We start from the raw sequence: 23,120 nt of genomic DNA, 5'->3' as shown, positions 1-23,120 counted from the left end.
AGTTTTTTGGTTTTGCTTCCTACACAATTAGAAACATTCTTCTTCTTGTGGTGCTTTCTTCTTTAGTGGAGGTTAGTGACTACACTGGCAAATCTGTCTCTGTTCAATGTGCCTCTAATCAAAGATGCTGAATCAAGGCAGGTCCGGTCTCTGATATTTCTAAGTCATGAAATCTGGCGCCTGCCGGGACCCCGTTTTCCTCCAATCTTACCCTGGATAATCAGTTGCGCGAGGCGGTACTTTTCGTTTCTCATTATGTGTCCCAGGTAGCTAACTTTTCTGACTTCAATGATTTTTAGCAGTTCCTTATCTGCACCTATCCTTCTCAGAACATTTTCGTTGGTGGTGTGGGTTGTCCAACGTATTTTCAAGATTCTTCTATAAAGCAGTTTCTACAGAGTAGAAACATTCACTCATCCACATTCTTCATTTTTAATTTATAGATTTTAGCAGTTATCGTTTAAAACTGACAGTTAAATTAAGATTTAAAAAATCCATTTTTGTCTCTCATAAAAAAAGTTTTTTCTGGGTTATGACACTTCTCTTCCGGATAAGAGATTTAAAAAGATGCAGAGTTAGATCTGTTAATTAGTTTATTCTTAAGTTTCTTTGTAGAAAAAAATAGTGTGTATCACATCTGTCAACCATAATTTTTAATAGTTATTTATGATGTAAGTGTTAAAAGTACAATGTGAAAGTATGCAGAATGAGCGAAGCGAATTCTCCAATTCACATGAGTGCCTTAAAAATATACTTTTTAACACGTATATCATACAATATTTTTTCTACAAACATCTTATATATCAACAATTATAATTTATTCATTCTCAATTACAGGACAATATCTACAATAGCTATTTGTATAACAAGGGAGGAAAGTGTAACTTTTCCTCCCGAGAATGAAGTTTACTGCCCGACGCGTAGCGGAGGGCAGTAATCATTCAAGGGAGGAAAAGGCACTTTACTCCCATGTTATACATATGGGTTTTCCACCTTCCTCAAATAACAAGTAATTTTTTCATTTTTACTTAATTTATTTATGTAACTAACCAACAAAATTTATTAGAACTAAAACAACAAGTAGGTACAATATAACTGTCAACTGTCAAATATAAGTCAAATTATTAATGTAAACATTGTTAAATCAAAATAACAATTTACTGTTTTTTACCATTCTGCAAAATAAAGGATGTTTTATAAATAAACGTTAAAATGTATAGATACTCCGTAATAGAAAATAGATATTATACAGGGCGTCAATAAGTTATATTTCATGAATGAAATACCATGACGTCACTTTTACTTTTCCTCCCTAGGGAGGAAAAATATTTTCCTCCCTAGGGAGGAAAAGTACAACTTTGCTCCCTACAATCAGGTCCGGAAAAGTATACTTTTGGTAGAGGTAGGTGGAAAAAACTTTTACATACTTGAACTTTACTGACATTCCATTTTTATATTTTTCTTGACATTACATCAAAATTGCCTATACTGTCAATACGTAAATCATAACATCTATAGAATAACATCTTACTTTTATTGTTGTATATTCTAACAAATTTTAATAGTTTTTTTTCTACAAAAGTGTTAAAAATGCAATAATACAGTTTACATTAAATTTTAAAAAACCTTTTAAACTACCTTTTCCAAATTGCGCAAGTTGTACTATTAATATTAATGTTAAAAAAATGAAATATAAATATTTTGACGTTTTACAATTTGACAATTCACTTTTAACTGCAGTGCCTTAAAAATTTTAAAGCACTATTGCTTTAAAGTAGCATTTTTAACGCTCCTATGGAGTGCTAAAAATTTCATTTTAAACACGGTTGTAGAAAAAATATTTTAAAACATCAGTAAACGATCTTCGTCTTCTTCAAGTGCCTGATTTTCTATTTACACTCATACTTACACTCATATTACATACATACTTATTGTTGTGTCAATGAGCTAATAGCACATGATCCCTATTCTTATTTGAAAAAATAGTCACTAGTATGGTATATACTTAACCAAAAAAATCATAATTTAAAAATAAAAATCGACTTATTCTCGGGTTTTGTCTCCAAAATCGCCCATTGGCCCATTTAAGCGTCCTGAGAAAATATTTTGTGTAAAAAATATTGAATATCTAGTTCGATATACCACTGATTCGTCGTCTGAAACGCGCGTGAAAACGATGTGTATTTCTCAGTTGAAATGTACCACGCAAAACTTTCACATGCGTGCCTTAAAATTGTACTTTTAACTTCTTCTTTTTCAGGTGCCGTCCTCGTTCCGAAGTTTGGCTATCATCAAGGCTATGCGTATTTTTGATACCGTAGATCGAAATAATTGGCAGCTGCTGCACTTGTACCAATCTCTTAAATTCTTCAACCATGAATGTTTTCTTCTGCCAATGGATCTTTTACCTATTATTTTTCCCTGAATAATTAATTGTAGTAGCTGGTACTTTTGTCCCCTCATTATATGTCCCAAGTATTGCAGTTTGCGCTTTTTAATAGTAAGTGCAAGTTCTTTTTCTTTCTGCACCCTTCGCAACACTTCCATGTTTGTCACTCTCTTTGTCCACGATATTCTCAGTATCCTGCGGTACATCCACATCTCGAATGCTTCTATTTTCCTTGTATCGATCTTTTTCAGTGTCCAAGCTTCCTTTCCATTGAAAAGAACTGACAGCAAGTAACATCTCATGAGGCGAATTTTAAGATTTAAACTTAGCTCTCTTCCGCACAAAACTGTACTTTTAACACTTATATCATAAATAACTATTATTTATATTTATTAAAGATTTTTATTTATATTTAAAAGATTTATATTTATTTATTTATGTATGTCTTGGTGAACGGCTGACAACGTTTGGATCAAAACGGGTTAATATCTAATATTGATGTTAGCTCTGGATGTGCAATTGTAACCCAATTGTTAAGGTCAATACTCCTTGATGTTCTGATGAGGGGAGTAGTGGTCGCAAAAGGGATCCGACTATTTCATTCATCATCCATTTTTCGACCACTACTCCTCTCGTCAGAACATCCAGAACAGGGTTACAATTGCACATCCAGAGCTAACATCAATATTAGATATTAACCCGTTTTGATCCAAACGTTGCGTTGTCAGCCTTACACCAACACATACATAAATATAAACAAAAATCTTTAAAACCATCACATATTAAAATAGTATATAACACATTCATTTCAGTCTACTTCGCAAACAAAACAGCAGTCACAGCTTTTTTTTGGTTGTCTCTCACCAATTATCCTTTGGTGAGAGACAACCAAATTTGTTTACCTTTACAACATTCTCCGTCTACTCCACCAAATCTCGTTAGCATAACTTGAGCAAGATATCATGTTAATGAATACTCATGAAGTAGCTCCTTGTAGCCGAATGTAAGTACGACACGTTATCATTGCATGATTACAGACGGCATACATGTGCATGCGCATGTTATGCTTGGGGGACGTTTGTTGCCGCCCCCGATTGTACATGCATATGTATTTGTCTGCTGTCTTAACTACTTTTATGTATGTTGTTCAATATTGGTTTGATCTTATGTATTTTTAGCATCTTTTACAACCAGACATTGTTTTAACTCGGTTTTTTATTTGTAGCATTTAGTGACTTGTAACTGTTGACCTGAAGGTGCTCTGCATATTATAGAGAGCGAAACCGGTCGTCGGAAGTTACAATAAATGATTGAGAGTACGTCTGTTTTTTACTTCATTCAAAATGAACTCTCACATGCAACTCATTCAACATCTTCTATAAAACATTTATACAACTCTTCAGAGCAGCGGTAGATAGAGTAAAGATAATGATGATGATATCCAACCTCCGATTGGGAGACGGCGCTTAAAGAAGAAGTAAGTGAGATGCAGCCCTATCTATGAGCTGAGCTGGGCTAAGCTGGAGTTTAAAATTTGTTGGTGCAACCAGGCATAAGTGAACCTTCATAATACTCGAACGGCTAAGCAGGAAACGACCAACAGATTTGCAGGAAGAAAAATAATCAAATTAGTAGTAGTGTTCATTTTTGGAATTCATATTCTAAGTGAAATCAACTTACACAAAAACAAAATGGTTGTTTTTGCCTTTAAACTATACACTTTGTATGAAGCATAAAAGATAGTTTTAACAACTCTGTATCAATTTGTCAATTCGTTCAGCCGCAGCTATCCAGATTTTATGAGAAATTTACGAGCTAAACGCAGAGATGTTTTTTAAACGCCCCAATAAAACTGTTATCGCTTAATATCGCTTACTCTAAATGGTTTTATTGGCGTTTTACGATATTAAAAACTCCGTGGTGACAGGCCTGTCTGGTCGTTTGTTCACATCTTCCTTCATTCGTTTCCGAGAACTACAAAAGCATCGTTGGACCTTTGAAAATTAATTCTCTTTTTCACAATAGACTCGTCTGGATGAAACATACAGTTGGGAAAACGTTTGAATCAACAATAATACGCATACCATTCTATATGGAGAGAGTACATAGTGTGTCCGAAAAGTAACGCGTAAAATAAACGTGTAACGTATAAAAAAAGGTACACTCTAGAATTTTACTTGAAAATTATCTTTTCTTTTTCAGGTGCCATCTCCCCTACAGAGGTTGGCAATCATCATAGATATTTTAATTTTTGAGGCAGTAGCACTAAATAGTAATTTTGAGTTGCATCCAAACCACTCTCTCGGGTTCTTCAGCTATGAAATTCAGCTTCTTCCGATGCTTCTTCTGCCATCTATCTTTCCTTACATTATAAGTCGCAGGATGCCATACTTCTCGCCTTGCATCACATGTCCGAGATACTGTAGCTTTCTTTCTTTAATTGTAAGTTCCTTCTCTTTACCTATTCTTTTCAGTATATCATTGTCCGTAACTCTATCTATCCAGGACACCCTCAAAATTCTTCTATAGGTCCACATTTCAAAGGCGTTAAGTCGTCTCATTGTCTCTAGATTTAACGTCCATGATTCCACTCCATAATAGTACACTGTATAAGTAACATTTGGTGTGTTACAAAATAATGGTGGTCGACAGATTTGACACTATTCAACTGACTAACATGTTATAGGAATACCAGATACTAAACACCTTTGTCTATCTCGGGTCTAGTATAACTAACGATGGTAACTGTGAAGCAGAAGTTCGGAGACGTATTTGTATGTCAAAAAATGCGATGAGTCGCCTGACTAAAGTTTGAAAAGACATATCTATCTCTCAAAATATCAAGATGAGACTGGTGAATGCCCTTGTATTCTCAATATTTCTATACGGAGCAGAGACTTGGAATCTTCGCGCATGCGAGCACCAAAAAATTGATGCCTTTGAGATGTGGTGCTGCAGAAGAATGCTGCGCATACCTCATAGGACAGCTCATAGGACAAACGTTTCCATTCTAAACCAACTCAATATTAAAAAAAGGCTGTCCACAATATGTCTGCAACGAATTCTGCAATTCTTTGGTCACGTGGTTCGCAGAGGTGACGACAGTTTGGAGAGATTAATTGTTTCTGGAAACCTTCTGGGGAGAAGATCAAGAGGACGATCACCAACTAGATGGTCTGACCAAATAAAGCATTCAGCTGGAAACTCATTCTGCGAAGCTCTTAGAGCAGCTGAAGATAGAGACCAATGGAGAAACATTGTTAGGAATATTGGAAGAAATCACGATCCTCAGTAATGGGGAAACGACAAGAGAGAGTGATAAGTAACATTTTGTTAGGCGTACTTTAAGAGCTATTGTTAAATATTTGCTACATAGGACCTTTTTTCATTTTCATACAATCACATCGTGCTTTTTCAATTCTGACTTTGATTTCTGCAGTGAGGTCATTAATTTCTGTTATAAGGTAAGTGTACTTTTTTACTCTTTCGATCTGCTGGCCCTCTACGATCAAGATTTCGTTAGTATTATAGTTGCTCATACTAATTTTCAAAAACTTCGTCTTTTTGACATTCAGAGAGAGTGTCCGTACTCCCTACTACACCTTACTATTCTTAAATAGTCAGTCCATCGTATCGGTGATCAACCGCCACTTATCTTGTCTTTCCCTGGCCTCCATTTCAATAATCTCTTCGTGTATCGCCCATATGTGATCCTAGCTATGTGTTCTGTCCATTTCCATTTTATTCTTATCTCCATCTAAATTTTATAAAATTTGTTATTTAATTATTTCGATTACTTTCTTTCTTATACACCGACTATAATACTGCGCATAGACGCCATCCCCCACCGTCACCTTTAGAATCTTTCAACTGTATATTCTTTTACCTTAAAAAGTAGACTACATCAATTTTTAATGACTGTCAACTTTTTGATGAAAAATTTGCAAAACCTTACAAGAAACTTTCTTATTGTAACTTTTTATCATTTGTAAACTGATAGTACTTTTGCCTGGCAAAATTGCCTAAAACTTAGACGAAGGTTACAGCAAAGCTCTAGGTGCTCGAGAGCCAAAATTATGGCAGTTTTAATTTTAATCAGATGTATCGAATAGGTGAATTCGTCATTTAACACTCCGAAGATCATCTTATGCAGTGACGCATAGTTTGTCGCTATATGCCAACAATATTAGCGTATTTAATACGTTAGATTAAAGGTAAAATTAAAGTTGCCATAACTTTGGTTTTCGACCACCTAAAGGTGCTCTTAAGGTGTTAAAATTTAGGTAGTTTTTATCTATTTTAATAACTTGTTGGTCGCCATATCTAAAGGTCACCTAGAGGGCTAAAACATAGCTGTTCGCTCCATGCATGACTGACGCGACAACCTAGCGTAGTCGCCTGAAATTTTTGGCGAACACAATTTGACGTTAAACATATGTATGCTACACATGTGACATATTTGACGTTAATGTAATATTTATTTACCATTTTTGATAAAAGGACCCCGCACAAACACGAATATGCCATCAGAATTGCTCTCCGGATGACGTGGTGGCCAGGGCCTCTGCAAGGAACGTCATCTTCTAGAATTTCGATGGTTTTCGGCATTTAATTGATGCAAATAAATTACTGGTGGGTTTTTTGAGGTCGCTATACACGATAATGCCACCAGAACCGACTCCCGGAGCACCTGATTTCCAAGGTTAATGAAAGGGGCTCCTGGAGTTTCGAGGGTCTTTGCTACTACATTAATGCAAACGGATTAGTTATAGGTTTTTGGGGCTGCTGAACACGAATACGTAATAAGCACAGACACAGGAGCACTTGGTGCCTAAGACAGGTTATGTTCTGGAGTTTCGGAGGAATCAAATGGATTACTCTTAGGTTTTTGGGGATGCTCTTTTGGATTACTCTTTGGTGTGTGTACTCACTAAGTGAGTAACTTAAGTACTCAATTATTGTTTTAATTATCTATAAAAATTTAAACTCAATTTATATCTGAAAATGTTTTTCCTTCATTTATTTTAATATCGATTTACAGGGTCTAGGACGTTTCATCGCCGCCGTTTTGATGCCGCCAGTTCGATGCTGATGCCGGCCGATTCATCGCCAATCAATTAATCGCTATCTGATATATTTCCGAATTTTCGACAGTTACAATTATTATTTATTTTTAGTATTAATTAGGAATTCTAGGAAATGCGAGATATGACGGCGATAAAATGGACTGGCGATGAACCGGCGGCATCGAAACAGCGGCGATGAAACGTCCCATTCCGCGATTTACTACATTCTATTTTGATAGTGGTATTTACTGTCGAAACTCCAGAAGAAGACCTGCCTTAGGCACCAGGTGTTCCGTGGATCGGATATCATATCGAATTCACGTGCAGCAGCCCCAAAAACCTGTGAGTAATCCGTTTGCATCAATGTAGTACCAAAGACCCTCGAAACTCCAGGAGCCCCTTTCACTGACCTTGGAAACCAGATGCTCCGGGAGTCGGTTCTGGTGGCATATTCGTGTTTAGCGACCTTAAAAAACCTCCCAGTAATTCATTTGCATCAATTAAATGCCGAAAACCATCGAAACTCTAGAAGATGACGTCCCTTGCAGTGGCCTTGACCACCACGTCATCCGTAGGTTAATTCTGATGGCATATTCGTGTTTTGCGATCCCAAAAACCCATGAGTAATCTGTTTATATATCAATTGGAATGCCTAAAACCCTCGAAACTCTAGAAGATGACGTCCGTTGAAGGTCAAGGTCAAAGTAAAGGTCGCCATTGGATAGCTAGGAAAAAATCCTAGACTACTAGTACTTTTCCTTGATTCAAACTTCAACATGTTGCCAAATAACCAGTAACTCACGGAATTGGAATATCCCGTAAATCTTATAATTTTCCGAGTGTGGGCCTCTATATCTTGAAAATCCTTCATACGATTGAGTTGTGCCCATGAGAACTTTTTATCAGGATGCTTCAAAGTGTATTTTCCCAAAGTATGAACGAAATCCACTGGGACCTATTTTCCATAAGGTTTGTGCGGAGTCCTTTATTATACAAACAATAAGTTCGATTTTCAAATAAACGTCAAATTAAAAAACGGATACTTGGAAGTTCTGTGAAAAAATATCAATTTTAAGGTTTTTTCTTCAGTTTTTCGTTATAGTTTAGTTGTCGGTGATAGCATTAATTAAGTGTACATCGAAAGCAATTAGGCAGTGCGAATTATTAGTGTCAAATTTTAACATTAACTGGTCTATTAAACTATTAATTTTGTGGTGTGTGTAACACAAAATGGAAATAGATGACGATAGGAATATACCACCAGATCGGGGAAGGAAAAAAAGTCAGTATGCGAATATAAATATAAATAATAAAAATAAAAACGGCAATAATAAGGTAAGCGAAATATCTATTGAAAAAATTCTTATTCAATTATTATTCGCCAAAGTTGCCATATTTCGCCGCTACGGGCGCTGGCATAGTTTCGTGTATCCCCACCATGCTTATGTACGGAGCGAATAAGCTACTTTTTTAAGGTACAATAATATACTCAAATTTGCCAAAAATCCGCGGACTCCCTCCCCCACAAAAATGACCGAAAACTAAAATATGGCTCATATATAAATATATACCATCAGAAACCAATATTGAACAATTTTGGCACTCAATTCCCAAAATGTGACGCCCGAAAATCAAACTAAACTTTCCACCCTCCCTTCTGCAAACTCAAACTAAATCTCCAAGCTTCACCCACTTTCTCTTGTTGTTCTTTCGTATTTGATTTGCAATATTTGTCTCATATTTCATTCGTCTGTAGGTATAGATTTTTTTGACCCAATTCCAACTGAAGGTGGGTGATGATGGCGTACGATCTCAGGAATCGGAGTCTGAATCTTTGAACGGATCGTGATTGAAAATGTCCTGAAACTGTTTTCTTGTGGCCAGAAATAAAAATTATGTCTTACCTTATAAATATTTATAATTGTAATTATAATTCCAATTATAAACATTTATATCTTAAATCATTCATAGACCAGGGCGGATCTGTGAAAAAACGTCTATTTTTGGATGTGCGAGGTGGAATTCGGATTTTTGCAGATAAAGTTAGGTGACAACGTCAATAATTATAATTGAATTATATGCTCCTTCTCAAATATGCCCGGAACATTAATTAAAAATTAAAAATATTTAAAAATTTCGATAAACATCGAATTTTTCTACTTTTTTTGCTTATAATTTTAAAACGATTAATTTTGGAACAAAGTGGTAGGGAAATAAAATAAAGTTAATTAAATTTTTTATGATAAATATCTAGTTAAAAATGTTTTAAATTATTACCCTTTGTGCAAAAAATATTCTGCAATATTTTTTAACCACTTTGCTTGCGCTTAGAACTTTCTAAATTCGCTTAGAAAATTCTTACAACATACTTAAATCATTCACCAAATTTCATTAAAATCGAAGTGATAGATTTTGCAGAATAATTTTGCAATCTAATTTTTTTTAAAAAGTTCAAATTTTTAAAAACTTTCTGAAGAAATAGTAGACTATTTAGAAGTTTGCTAATTTTTTACATATAAACACGCACTCTACCTATCGAATACACTTTACAGAATTAAAATCGGATTATTTAAGCGGCCTCAGCACTGTTTTAAAGTTATAAATAATTTTTTGGCTTATAAACAAATATAGTGAGGACGTTTGAGTTGGCATAAATTCATTTTCTCGAGAATAGGCATCTCTGGAGATAAATCCTGAAACAGGTCTATTTTTATTTTTAAATTCTAATTTTTTGTTATATATGTCATACTAGTGACGTCATCCATCTGGGCGTGATGACGTAATCGATGATTTTTTTTTAAATGAGAATAGGTGCTGTGTGATAGCTCAATCGAAAGGCTATTCAACTTTGTATTCACTAATATAAACATTAACATCCAGGGTTTGAATTAAAAATTTTTTTTTGAGTTAAATTAATTCCAATATTTATTTAGATTACGTCATCGCACCCAGATGGATGACGTCACTAGTATGAGATTTATGTCAAAAAATTATAATTGAAAAATAAAAATCGACCAGTTTCGGGATTTATCTCCAGAGTCGCCCATTCCCAAGAAAATAAATTTATTCCAACTCAAACGTCCTCACTGTATTTGTTTATAAGTCAAAACATTGTTTATAACTTTAAAACAGTGCTGAGGCTGCGTAAATAATCCGATTTTATTTCTGTAAAATGTATTGGATAGGTAGAGAACCTTTTTATATGTAAAAAAATTAGCAACGTCTAAATGGTCTACTTTTTGTTGAGAAAGATTTAAAAAATTTGAACTTTTAAAAAAAAAATTAGACTGCAAAATTATTATGCAAAATCTATTACGTCGATTTTAATGAAATTTGGTGGACGGTTTAAGTATGTTGTAAGAATTTTCTAAGCGATTTATGAAGGTTTAAAGTGCAACCAACGTGGTTGAAAAACATTGAATAAAAGCAGTCTTTTTTGCCCCCTTATTTTATATTTATTGCTATTTTGCAGAAAGGGTAATATTTTAAGACATTTTAAACCAGCTGTATATTATAGAAAGTTCAATTATCTTTATTTTCGTTCCCAACGACTTTGTTCCAAAATGAATCGTTTTAAAGTTATAAGCAATGAAATTAGAAAAAAATCAATATTTTTTGAAATTTTTAAATATTTAAATTTTTTTATTAATGTTCCGGGCATATTTGAGAAGGAGCATAAGTCAATTATAATTTAAAAATGTGTACCATTTTTTTTTATTCGGTTGCGATGCGAAGGCAAACCAATCTTACTTTTCAATTAGAATACGGAGTGCAGTCCAGTTCCTTTAACAAAAAAACTTGCTTCGTCTTTCAATTATAATTATTGAAGTTGTCAACTAACTTTATCTGCAAAAATCCGAATGCCACCTCTCACATCCACCTCAAAACAGATCCGCCCTGGTCTATCATAATTTTTACCTCAGAACTTAATTATCATTACAATCAATTACCATCAAAATTGTAGTTTAATACCATATAAACTAATAAATATCTGTTTAAAAATATTTGGCTGGTTTTTTATTCAGTGAGCATGTAAAGGTTGGAATAAATTCATTTTTTGCAAATGCGATTCTGATTTTTAAATTATGATTTTTTGGCATATGGGTATATCATACTAGTGACGCCATCCATCTGGGAGTAATGACGTAATCAAATATTTTTTTAAATGAGAATGTGCTAGCTCATCTGAAAAGTTATTCAATTCTCTTCTTAGCAATATAAACGTTAACATAACTATTTATACAGGGTGTCCAAAATTTTTTTAGTTAAATTAATTCTCTATTCAGCAATATAAACGTTAACATAGTTATTTATACAGGGTGTCCAAGTTTTTTTAAATTAAATTAATTGAGAGAAGAAGAAAAATGTGTGTAATTTATTTAATTCGTAATACATTTTACTGCTGTCAAAAAACATGAAAATATGTTTATTTGGCAAATAAATATTGTTTTTTGTGTAATTCAATGCTAAAGTTGTTACCCACCCGTCTCTTGACAGTTTGAATAATTAATTTAATCGAAAAGCAATGTTTATTTCTGAAATAAATATTTTTCTGTATATTTATCTTGAATTAAATAAATTACATACATTCTTTTTTTGTGTCAATTAATTTAATACAAAACATTTTTTTTGGCACCCTGTGTAAATAATGTTGTTAATATTTATATTACTATATGGAAAATTGAATAACCTTTCAAATGAGCTGACACACAACCAATATTCACATTTAAAAATCATCGATTACGTCATCACACCCAGATGGATGACGTCACTAGTATGATACATAATATGCCAAAAAATCATAATTTAAAAATAAATACCAACTTGTTTAGGGACTTTTGCTCAAAATCGCTGCCTTACGAAATAACGAATTTATTCCATACATTTGTACCATATAGTTATAGATATAGATAAATAGATATACGTATGTATTAAAAATATTTGGATAGTTTTTTATATGGGTATTGGTCATTTATTATATAGGGTAACGGTTTTAAAACTTTGTAGTTTTTTATCGCAATCCTTTTAAAAAACTAAATTTTTAACTCGGTCCTAAGCCTGATAGCCCTAAACTAAAAGAAAAACCAATTATATGTATAGTGTTTATTAATAATCATACATAAAAAGATAAATAGAGTAAGACTTACTGATTGTAAGTTAGTAAGCAAATGATAAAACTAGCAAGGATGCATTTTTTTTTATTTTTCATAAACTGGGTAATGTCAGCTTTGATAGAAAAACGTTGAATTATCACATGTTGTTCGCTATCCTGTCTACTGCGGTTTTTTGTTTTTGTAGCTGCATATTAAAGTTGTAACTGTGTATGTGTTTCATACAAGTACAGATACACGGGCAACCGGAAGTATATTATTTGTTTCATCTACGACTGATACATAATATATGTATTATACTTGTGGTGTTTGCAATATAATGCCATATAATAATCCCTTAGGGATTAATAATGCATGATTAATAGCTTTTAATCCCTCTGGCATAACAATCACAAAATTCACCATGGAAACAAAATAATCAACCTCAAAAAGCGTCACTGTCAAACGAATAGTATATTTGACAGTTTGTGTTGAGATGGACGAAAATGAAGAATCTTTTAATTGTACACCACCAGAAATTGTAGAACTAGCTACAGCAACAGCATCTACCTTAATACCTGAAACATCGAAATCCATTTATAATAAAACGTACGCAACCTTCAACGAATGGCGTATTCGAAATAACGCGAAATCATTTTCCGAAAATGTTCTGCTGGCCTATTTCGCTGAATTAAGTGCAAAATATAAACCGTCTTCATTATGGTCATTCTATTCAATGATTAAATCTATGTTGAGAATAAACCATGACGTTGATCTGGACTACAGCAGATACTATCGCTAAAGAGATAAACAGTAATGTACCATCTTCTTGTTCTATAGCAATCGAGATCCCAAATATTTGTATTAAAAACTCTACTAAAGTTAATGATGATTCTCAACCAATTCAGTTTATTAATTGTACTATTACTAATTTTAATGTTTTTAATAAATAAAGTTGTTCATTAAAAATCTTAAATTAATTAATTTGTCGTAGATAAAGTAGAGTATACTACTCGCAATAATGGCTCTCATTCCCTTGGAATGTTACTCCCTCGCCGCTAACGCGGCTCGGTTCGTAAATATTCCTCGGGAATAATAGCCATCATTATTGACTCGTGGTATAATCTACTATTGGTCTTGCTAAATGGCGTCGTATAATATATCGCTTATACTATTTTAGCGACTGTAAAACAGTATTTTCTCACTTGTAATTTTATCTGGTGCAATGATGAACGAGTTGTGTTTACAGATGGAGAGACAGACATAGTTTTCACATTTTTTCCAAATAGAAAACTTCAAATGATATTATAAGTGTTTTTATGATAAAAATGATGAATATCTAATCTGTTTTACGAACAAACAACATATTGGAAAAAAATTCAAGCCCTTGGAGGCTAATGGAACCAAATGCATTTAACATAAATGATTTTCTGCACGGACATTGCCTCTCTGCTACTTTGTTTACGATATATTTAGTGTACTGGAATAAGTAGTGTTAATCCCTTATTAACTTATTTATTTTTAGCACATAGGCAAAACGCCCGGACAGGTCGATTTTTAAAATAGTCATAGAGCCATAGTATATTATAGCATCAATATTTCGAACTTTACGCGATCCCTCTTCAGGTGACAGGCATAACTTTGATTTTTTTAAATGGGAAAGTACATCACGTGACACCTCATTTAAAAGCCTTTGAAATACTGATTACAAAAATGTATAAAATGTATAATGCTTTAATCCTTTTTGAGAGCATAAGCGCAAAATTTCGTTGGAATTATTTTTAAATGTATTTATTTTCTTCGACACCTGAGAAAACTAATAAGTATTTTTGAAAAATTTAAACGCAAAATGAAATATTACAGTATTATCGATGGTCTAAAGTCTCTGAGAACTTATATAATGTTTATTTTGATAAGTCACAGGGGTGAAAAAAAGAGAAAATTTAGTCTGATATTTAATTTCAAATATATCATTCAAAAGAAACTTTTTGTTTATTCTAAGGGACTTTCAGCCCTCGGCAATAATGTGATCTTTCATTCTGCGTTTAAATTTGTCATAAATACTTTTAGTTTTCTCACGATTCGAAAAAAATAAATGTGTTTAAAAAGAATTCCACCGAAATTTTGCGCCCACCCTCTTAAAAAGGATTAAAGTATTATACATTTTTTTAATCAGTATTTCAAGGGCTTTTAAATGAGGTATCAGATGATGTACTTTCCTATTTAAAAAATCAAAGTTATGCCTGTCACCTGAAGAGGGATCATGTAAAGTTCGAAATATTGATGCTACAATATACTATAATAATTTTAAAAATCGACCTATCCGAGCGTTTTTCATTTGTGCTAAAAATATATAAGTTAATAAGGGGGGGGGGGGATAATACTTATTCCAGCGCACTGTATATACGTATACTGACCGAACACTAATTGTTTGCTCAGGACAAAAAAGCCGATTGCACATTTGCGATCGGCTAATTTCTCTGTTATTTAACTTAAATTTGCAAAACTTAAATACATAGGTACAGCTGTTTTAATGTTTCTTTTCCCATCTCTAGTCGGGGCTGATAATAATCTTAACTTCATTTTATAGCCATGCTGAAGACTTTTGGCTTGTCGCATGGATTTTTTCGGTATTTATTGACATAACACACGTTCTGACGACACCATCTGATATTGCAAACTTTAGTGCAGATCAGTAATAAAGGATGAAAATTGGAAGCTTTGGAAATGCACTTTTACTTTTCTGGAAATATAGAATCATAGAAAATATCGTAATTGAGATAATCCATGGAATTAAATAAATACACAGCTCGGTAGTAGGTACAATAATTACCATGCTGAATGATACGAAATTTATGATTCGGCATTGTCAAATGAAAAACTGAGCACTCAGACCCTAAAAAACTTAGAAAATCTTGCAAAAAGTGTTGTTTTATTTGTTGCAGAGAAGAGTTAGTACCTATATGTTTAGATTTTAATGGATAAACTTTTAAAAACCTTTGTAATATTATGTTTGGTTTGATTTTTTTTAAAATTGTGTTTCTTTTTTTTTTGGCGTACCAACTTGAGGCTACAACATTTTGTAATATTACGCTACTAAATTTCTACTGAAAAACTATAATACTTTAATTTATTTACACAAAAATTATTAATTTTAGTGTTATTCTTGCGTCTATAAAGACGCAACATTAATTTGTTTAACAATAAAAATTGAAATTAATAGGTATTTTGAAGTTTGTGGGTTATGATTGATAAATATGTAGATACTGTTCATAAGAACTAGATACTAACTATCAAATGGTGTATAACTTACCATATGATCCCATTTAAAATATCCTACAAAATGGAATCCATCTGCCATGTTTGATAATGATAATGTCACTATTTAGATTGTTATAATCATGTTCTCACTCGGATACAGATTACATTTTATGTATACGAGATGCAAACAATTCACGAAAAAGTTGACGAAATTAATGCCAAAAAGAAAAGAGATGGAAAAAGTAATTCGGCAGTTTATTAAATAAAGAATTTCATAGAAAGCAGGTTGAGTTAACAGAGAAAGTAAAGCAGCAATAATTACCAAAATAACAAACTATAATTTTGTATTGTCGCTTATAGTTATTAAGGTACCAAGGTATTATAAGGATAATAACGCTTGAGGTCAATGGTGTATATATCGAGGGCCTTTGGCTCGAGGGATATACGTTGACCGAAAACGTTATTATTTATAACACCCGTGGTGCCTTCATGGTTTAATGTACGACTAAATTATTCTTTATATGAAAAAAATTTGAATGAATTTTGAATTAATTAGTTTTCAAATAGGTACATTTACCAGCAATAGTCGTAACGCAATTGTGGCAACCATAGTTTTACTTAGGTTGTTTTTTGTCAACTTGACAGTATTTAACTAGTTATTTAAATTTAACGCCCAAGGGCGTTTATTTTTCAAAATAACGCCCTAGGTCATTATATCATATTTAACTTACTTCGAAATCATGAATAATGTCATTATTTGTCAAATAATATACCAGTCGAACATTAAATAATTTAATTTATACCCTGGGCTAATTAGCAAAATTCATGGAAAAGTTATTTACCAGCAATTTTATTGCTGGAATCGAATTATAAGATCCTATATATTAATAATATAGGTATGCAAAGTCCGCAGATAGTGTGCTACTTTATTTATAAACAAAATGGCGCCGACAAATCGTATTTTTTTCAATTATTGCTCTATAACTCCGAAGATTTTAACTTTACAACTAAAACGCCTTAATAAAAATTCACCGCAAATAAATTCTGCATAGAGGCATGTTTTTCCCGATTTGCTCCGACGAAAATTTTCCTCGGAAAATGTGGGTTTTCCCAACAAAATCTCGAATTTTCAAATAAATGTTTTGGGCCAGTAACTATTTATCTATAATTATATAGCCTAGTGAAATAAAAGCTTTCTTGTTATAGATTATAAATTCAGAAGACGGTGAAAATGAAACGAATATTTTAGCAACAATTCAATTGTTAATTAACAATTTACAGTCGCAATAACAACCAAAATATTCATGAGACATTGATCAATGTTTTTCACGATTTGCTCCGACGAAAAGTTTCCTCGGAAAATGCGGGTTTTCCTAACAAAAACTCTTATTTTCAAATAAAGTTTTAGGTAAGCAATTATTAATCAATAATTAAATAACTTAGTGACATCAAAGCTTTCTTGGTATAGATTGTAATTCTAGAAGCCGGTGAAAATTAAATGAATATTTTAGCAACAATTCAATTGTTAATTAACAAATTACGATCGCAATAATAACCAAAATAATCATGATACATTGATCAAACTTATAAAGATTATAAATATGAGATGTTTATTTAATATTTTATCGACAAAATATAAATTTTTCTTTTTTTTGCATAATCTTTAAATTTTGAAAAAAAAAATAGTTATAATACGCTGGTCTAATTAGTAAAGTACAAAGAAAGGTTATTTACCAGCAATTTTATTGCTGGAATCGAATTATAAGATCCTATATATTATTAATATAGTGTTGTTCTGAAGCTATTTTCTTGTGGCATTTTTATAATCAAGTATATTTAAATGGGAAATAAGCCACAATTTTACCTAAAAATGATTTTATTAACGTTTCGACGCCCAAGTCGGGTGTCGTTGTCAAAATACAAAATAATATTAAATAAACAAAAATGTTGTTGCTTAGTAAAAAATTCTTCTAATAATTTATTTAATCTGACTCATTTATATCGGCAATTCAGACACGTATTATACATTTTAAAGTAGACGACTTTAAAAATGATATTGCCAATATTGATGAGTTGCGTTCCTGGGACGACTTTACTAAAAGATAGTTCATTCGATTACATGAAATCAATCCCAACTCAAGAATAGCCGCCACAAAAAATCATAGCATGTGATCTGTCTTTAAAAAGACAACCAAATGCAACGGTGGTACTGAAATTCTCGCGATAGAGATTCCATAGTAAATCACGAGGGAAAACCAGGAAAAACCTCGTGATACTATCCCGACATCGCAAGTATTTGGGTTTACATTTAGTTTACTCTCAAAACTAATACCAAATTCTGACTTGATATTTAAAATTTTAAATAATACTAAAATACTAAATATGTACTAACTCGATATGTTACTGATTTACTAATTGTGGTATTTTCTTTCTATTGACTTCCTCCTTTAGTATGGGTAACCACATCCTACTGCATTCTACCGAGGAATTTGCGACACAAATATGGTTACCCATACTAAAGGAGGAAGTCAATAGAAAGAAAATACCACAATTAGTAAATCAGTAACATATCGAGTTAGTACATATTTAGTATTTTAGTATTATTTAAAATTTTAAATATCAAGTCAGAATTTGGTATTAGTTTTGAGAGTAAACTAAATGTAAACCCAAATACTTGCGATGTCGGGATAGTATCACGAGGTTTTTCCTGGTTTTCCCTCGTGATTTACTATGGAATCTCTATCGCGAGAATTTCAGTACCACCGTTGCATTTGGTTGTCTTTTTAAAGACAGATCACATGCTATGATTTTTTGTGGCGGCTATTCTTGAGTTGGGATTGATTTCATGTAATCGAATGAACTATCTTTTAGTAAAGTCGTCCCAGGAACGCAACTCATCAATATTGGCAATATCATTTTTAAAGTCGTCTACTTTAAAATGTATAATACGTGTCTGAATTGCCGATATAAATGAGTCAGATTAAATAAATTATTAGAAGAATTTTTTACTAAGCAACAACATTTTTGTTTATTTAATATTATTTTGTATTTTGACAACGACACCCGACTTGGGCGTCGAAACGTTAATAAAATCATTTTTAGGTAAAATTGTGGCTTATTTCCCATTTAAATATACTTGATTATTAATATAGGTATGCAAAGTCCGCATATAGTGTGCTACTTTTTTATAAACAAAATGGCGCCGACAAATCGTATTTTTTTCAATTATTGCTCTATAACTCCGAAAATTTTAACTTTACACCAAAAACACTCAAATAAAAATTCACCCCAATTTAATTCTGCATAGAGGCATGTTTTTCCCGATTTGCTCCGACGAAAATTTTCCTCGGAAAATTTGGGTTTTCCCAACAAAATCTCGAATTTTCAAATAAATGTTTTGGGCCAGTAACTATTTATCAATAATTATATAGCTTGGTGAAATAAAAGCTTTCTTGTTATAGATTATAAATTCAGAAGACGGTGAAAATGAAACGAATATTTTAGCAACAATTCAATTGTTAATTAACAATTTACAGTCGCAATAACAACCAAAATAATCATGAGACATGGATCAAACTTAGAAAGATTATAAAGGTGTGATGCCTATTTAATATTTTGTCGACAAAATATAATTTTTTCATTTTTTTTGCATAATCTTTAAATGTTTAAAAAAATTGTTATAAACAAATTAACATTTCTCAGAAATTGTTTATTATATTCTAATTTAAAAAATACTTAAAAATGCGTATTTCATAGGTCTTGAAAATGAATGTTTAAAAAAATTTTCCAACCATTTGCAAAAAAGTTATGAAACAGCAAAATAAATTAACGAAATCTCCGTTATTTATAATTTATTTTAATTGTGTCAAAGCTTAAAAGTGAGTCTATGGTACAACCTAATTACTCACAAAGAATGTCAAAAATTAGTACAATGGTTATATTTTAATCAAAGATTAAAAATACTTTTTTTGTAATTTTTAGCGCAAACGTAGGCTTGATACAGAGTCGGAGCTAAAATGTTTACTCGAAGCGACTGACACGCAGCATGCATTATTTATTAAAAGTGTACATCACGCGGCCGGTCGTCGCTCCGAGTGAAAATTTTAGCTACAGTACTGCGTTACTCTACTTTCGCGCGTGTAAATTACAAAAAAATATATTTATAATCTTTAATTAAAATATAATCATTAAACTGATAATCGATATTTTTTTGTAAGTAATTAGCTTGTACTTTAAACTCACTTCTACGCTTTGAAAGAATTAAAAAAATTATAAACACAGTAGTAATCGCATGTTTATTTTGCTGTTTCATAACTTTTTTACAAATAGTTGCAAAAAAGTTTTAAAGCATTCATTTTAAAGGTATTCAAAATCCGCATTTTAGCTATTTTTTAAAATTATAATATATTAAAAACTTTCTGAGAAACGTTAATTTGTTTATAACTATTTTTTTTTAAACATTTAAAGATTATGCAAAAAAATAAAAAATTCATATTTTGTCAACAAAATATTAAATAGACATCTCATCTTTATAAGATTTTAAAGCTTGATCAGTGTATCATAATTATTTTGGTTATTATTGCGACCGTAAATTATTAATTTACAATTGAATTGTTGCTAAAATATTCGTTTAATTTTCATCAGCTTCTGAAACTATAATCTAAACCAAAATGGCTTTTAAGTGACCAAATTATTTAATTATTGGTAGATAATTACTTATCTAAAACTTTATTTGAAAATTAAAGATTTTGTTGGGAAAACCCGCATTTTCCGAGGAAAATTTTAGTCGGAGCAGATTAGGAAAAACGCGTCTCTATGCAGAATTTAATCACGGTGAATTTTTATTTGGGTGTTTTTGTTGTAAAGTTAAAAACTTCGGAGTTATAGAGCAATAATTGAAAAAAACACGATTTTAGTGCGCCATTTTGTTTATAAAAAAAGTAGCACACTATCTGAGGACTTTGCATACCTATATTATTAATATATACAATCATAACATTCGATTCCAGCAATAAAATTGCTGGTAAATAACTTTTCCCAAAAATGGCCTATTCTCCGATAATCAGCCCAGACTATTAATGCATTCTACCGTCGGGCCTGGCATTTTTAATTACAGAACTTTTTAGAAAATAAAAAAATAGCGAATGTACAGAATGTTAAATTAGTCGTATTCTAAACAGTTATTTCACATACGGTTTAAATATTGATAGTACTCACCAATTGATAAGTTGTTAAACCAACAACCTCTATCAATCCATCATCCGTATTTGGTTCGTGAGTACCCATTGACCTATTCCATGGATGCGTACCACCACCGTAACTAAAACGAAAAACAAAATGCTTTAATTATTCGGTAATTTTTTACTAAATCATAGTATGTATACCCAAAAACATAAATGTTGCATAATTTATCCTCGTTATTTATTTTTTATTTCACGAAAACTTTTTTATTTTTTAAAGCTTAATATTAAGACTTTGTTCTCAAGACCCTCTCTGGGTATATTTTTAAAAGTATGGGGGATAGGCAGCATCCTTGCTTTAACCCTTTGGTAACTGTGAATTCTTGCGTTATTCCATCGCTAAATTTTATTTTAGTCTTCATATGGAGATACCGGTTTTTAATTGCTTTATCTCAATACATATTTATATTGGTTCTTTTTGGAAGTGTCTTTTATAGCTTTTGGTGTGGAACATTATCGTCTGACTTTCTAAGTTCACATAGAGCGAATCAACTTCTTGATGAAATGCTATATTCTTCATAACTTACTGGATTATATAGAAAATATGGTCTGTCGTGGATCTTTCTGCTCTAAAGCCTGCCTGCTCTTCGGCGTCTATACCTTTATACTCCTCTCCAACCCGATGTTTAAGACTCTTTCCAAATAATCTGCTAATTGTGCATCTCTTAGCGTATTTCTTATTAGTCTAACATTGGCTCTATAATTTCTTGATTTCATTTCAGTGTTAATATGTTGGTTTCGGCGTATAATGTTACTAAGCCGTCCTGCCAGTCTATTTGCTGTTTTTGCTTGATCTCTTTTTTGTCCAGGTCACCATAGATGGATCGTGTAATTCCAAGCTATCTTTTTTTCATTACTTATTCAATCACTGGCGAAGCATCCATGTATCCATTGTTACCATTGGTAACAGTTAAAATTTGCAAATAAATATTTTATGACTACTATGAAATAATTCCATTTATATATTTTAAAAATAGAAATATTTGTTAATAGTATCTACCTAATTCAGTAAAATAGCCAACTAGAAGCACGAAAATATCAGCGAGTTTATGTAAAATCGGTTGCACGTTATTATAATACGCCCTTACCACAGTATATAGAGGTTCCCTCTTTATACTGTGCCCTTACCGTGCGCCGCGCCGCGCGCCGTTATTTACCACTTCTGTGAGTGGCAACGATGGTAGGATCTTTGTATCGGTCAGGACTGGATCGTCTCTGAAAATTTTGCGGGCACGATGGCTCTTAAGCCGCTGTGGATTAGTATTCGTGTTACCAAATTTTAATTTGGTGACACGGCTAGGTAAGGGCCGGTAGGTACTTTATGTCCCGGTTAGCTAATCGGGACAGAAAATACCGACCGTAAGAATATCAGACTTAATAAATGCAATTTTAATTATAATTATAATTATAGGTAATAATTATAATTTCATTTATGAAGTCTGTTATTCTTAGGGCCGGTATTTTCTCGATTAAACTCCGGTTAGTTAACCGTACCGGCCCTTTGGATTCGATTATTGCATAATATGCATTATTAATTATTAGTTTATAACTTGTAACTGTACTTGCTTACTATACAGATAACATATCTACCTATACCTTTTTATCCTATATAAATCATATTAATCGATTTTAATTACTTGTCGAAATATATTAATTAACAACAACATTATTATATGACATATAATAATATTGATTATACAGTACATTGTAGTTTATAATAAATAAAATAAAAATTATTTAATATTTTAGGCTAAAAATGACAAATAAATGTAGTGATTAGTATACTAATTATACCTACAATTTGGATTTTTTAATAAAGTATAAAGGTGATATAATACATATTTTACCTAAAAACAACAAATAGGTATGTTTTTAGTTTGTAGATACTTTTTATAATTTCTTTTATTTTTAATTTTTTAATTTTATTTCTGTATTTCATCTATTTTTATAATAGACCTGGATCGCGCGTACCAAAAAAAAGTTGATTAATAGCAAGCTGAAAATTCACGGTGTCTAGTCGGACAAACTTTGATGTATGGGAACACTGTATATATAAAAATATTTATAAAATACT

At 31.9% G+C, this 23,120-nt stretch overlaps 1 protein-coding gene across 3 annotated transcripts in view; it reads right to left on the bottom strand.

Annotated features, from left to right (window-relative positions):
• Positions 1–23,120, bottom strand: part of LOC114332203 (eye-specific diacylglycerol kinase) — a 1,074,450-nt gene that overhangs the window by 68,746 nt on the left and 982,584 nt on the right. For all 3 annotated transcript variants that reach the window (XM_050642118.1, XM_050642119.1, XM_050642120.1), the window contains exon 12: positions 21,024–21,126. In XM_050642118.1, coding sequence (XP_050498075.1) covers positions 21,024–21,126 — 103 coding nt within the window. The remainder of the gene's footprint in view (positions 1–21,023; positions 21,127–23,120) is intronic.

Source organism: Diabrotica virgifera, chromosome 1 (genome assembly GCF_917563875.1).
Source record: "Diabrotica virgifera virgifera chromosome 1, PGI_DIABVI_V3a".
Lineage (NCBI taxonomy): Eukaryota > Metazoa > Arthropoda > Insecta > Coleoptera > Chrysomelidae > Diabrotica > Diabrotica virgifera.
This window is presented reverse-complemented; position numbering and strand designations above follow the sequence as displayed.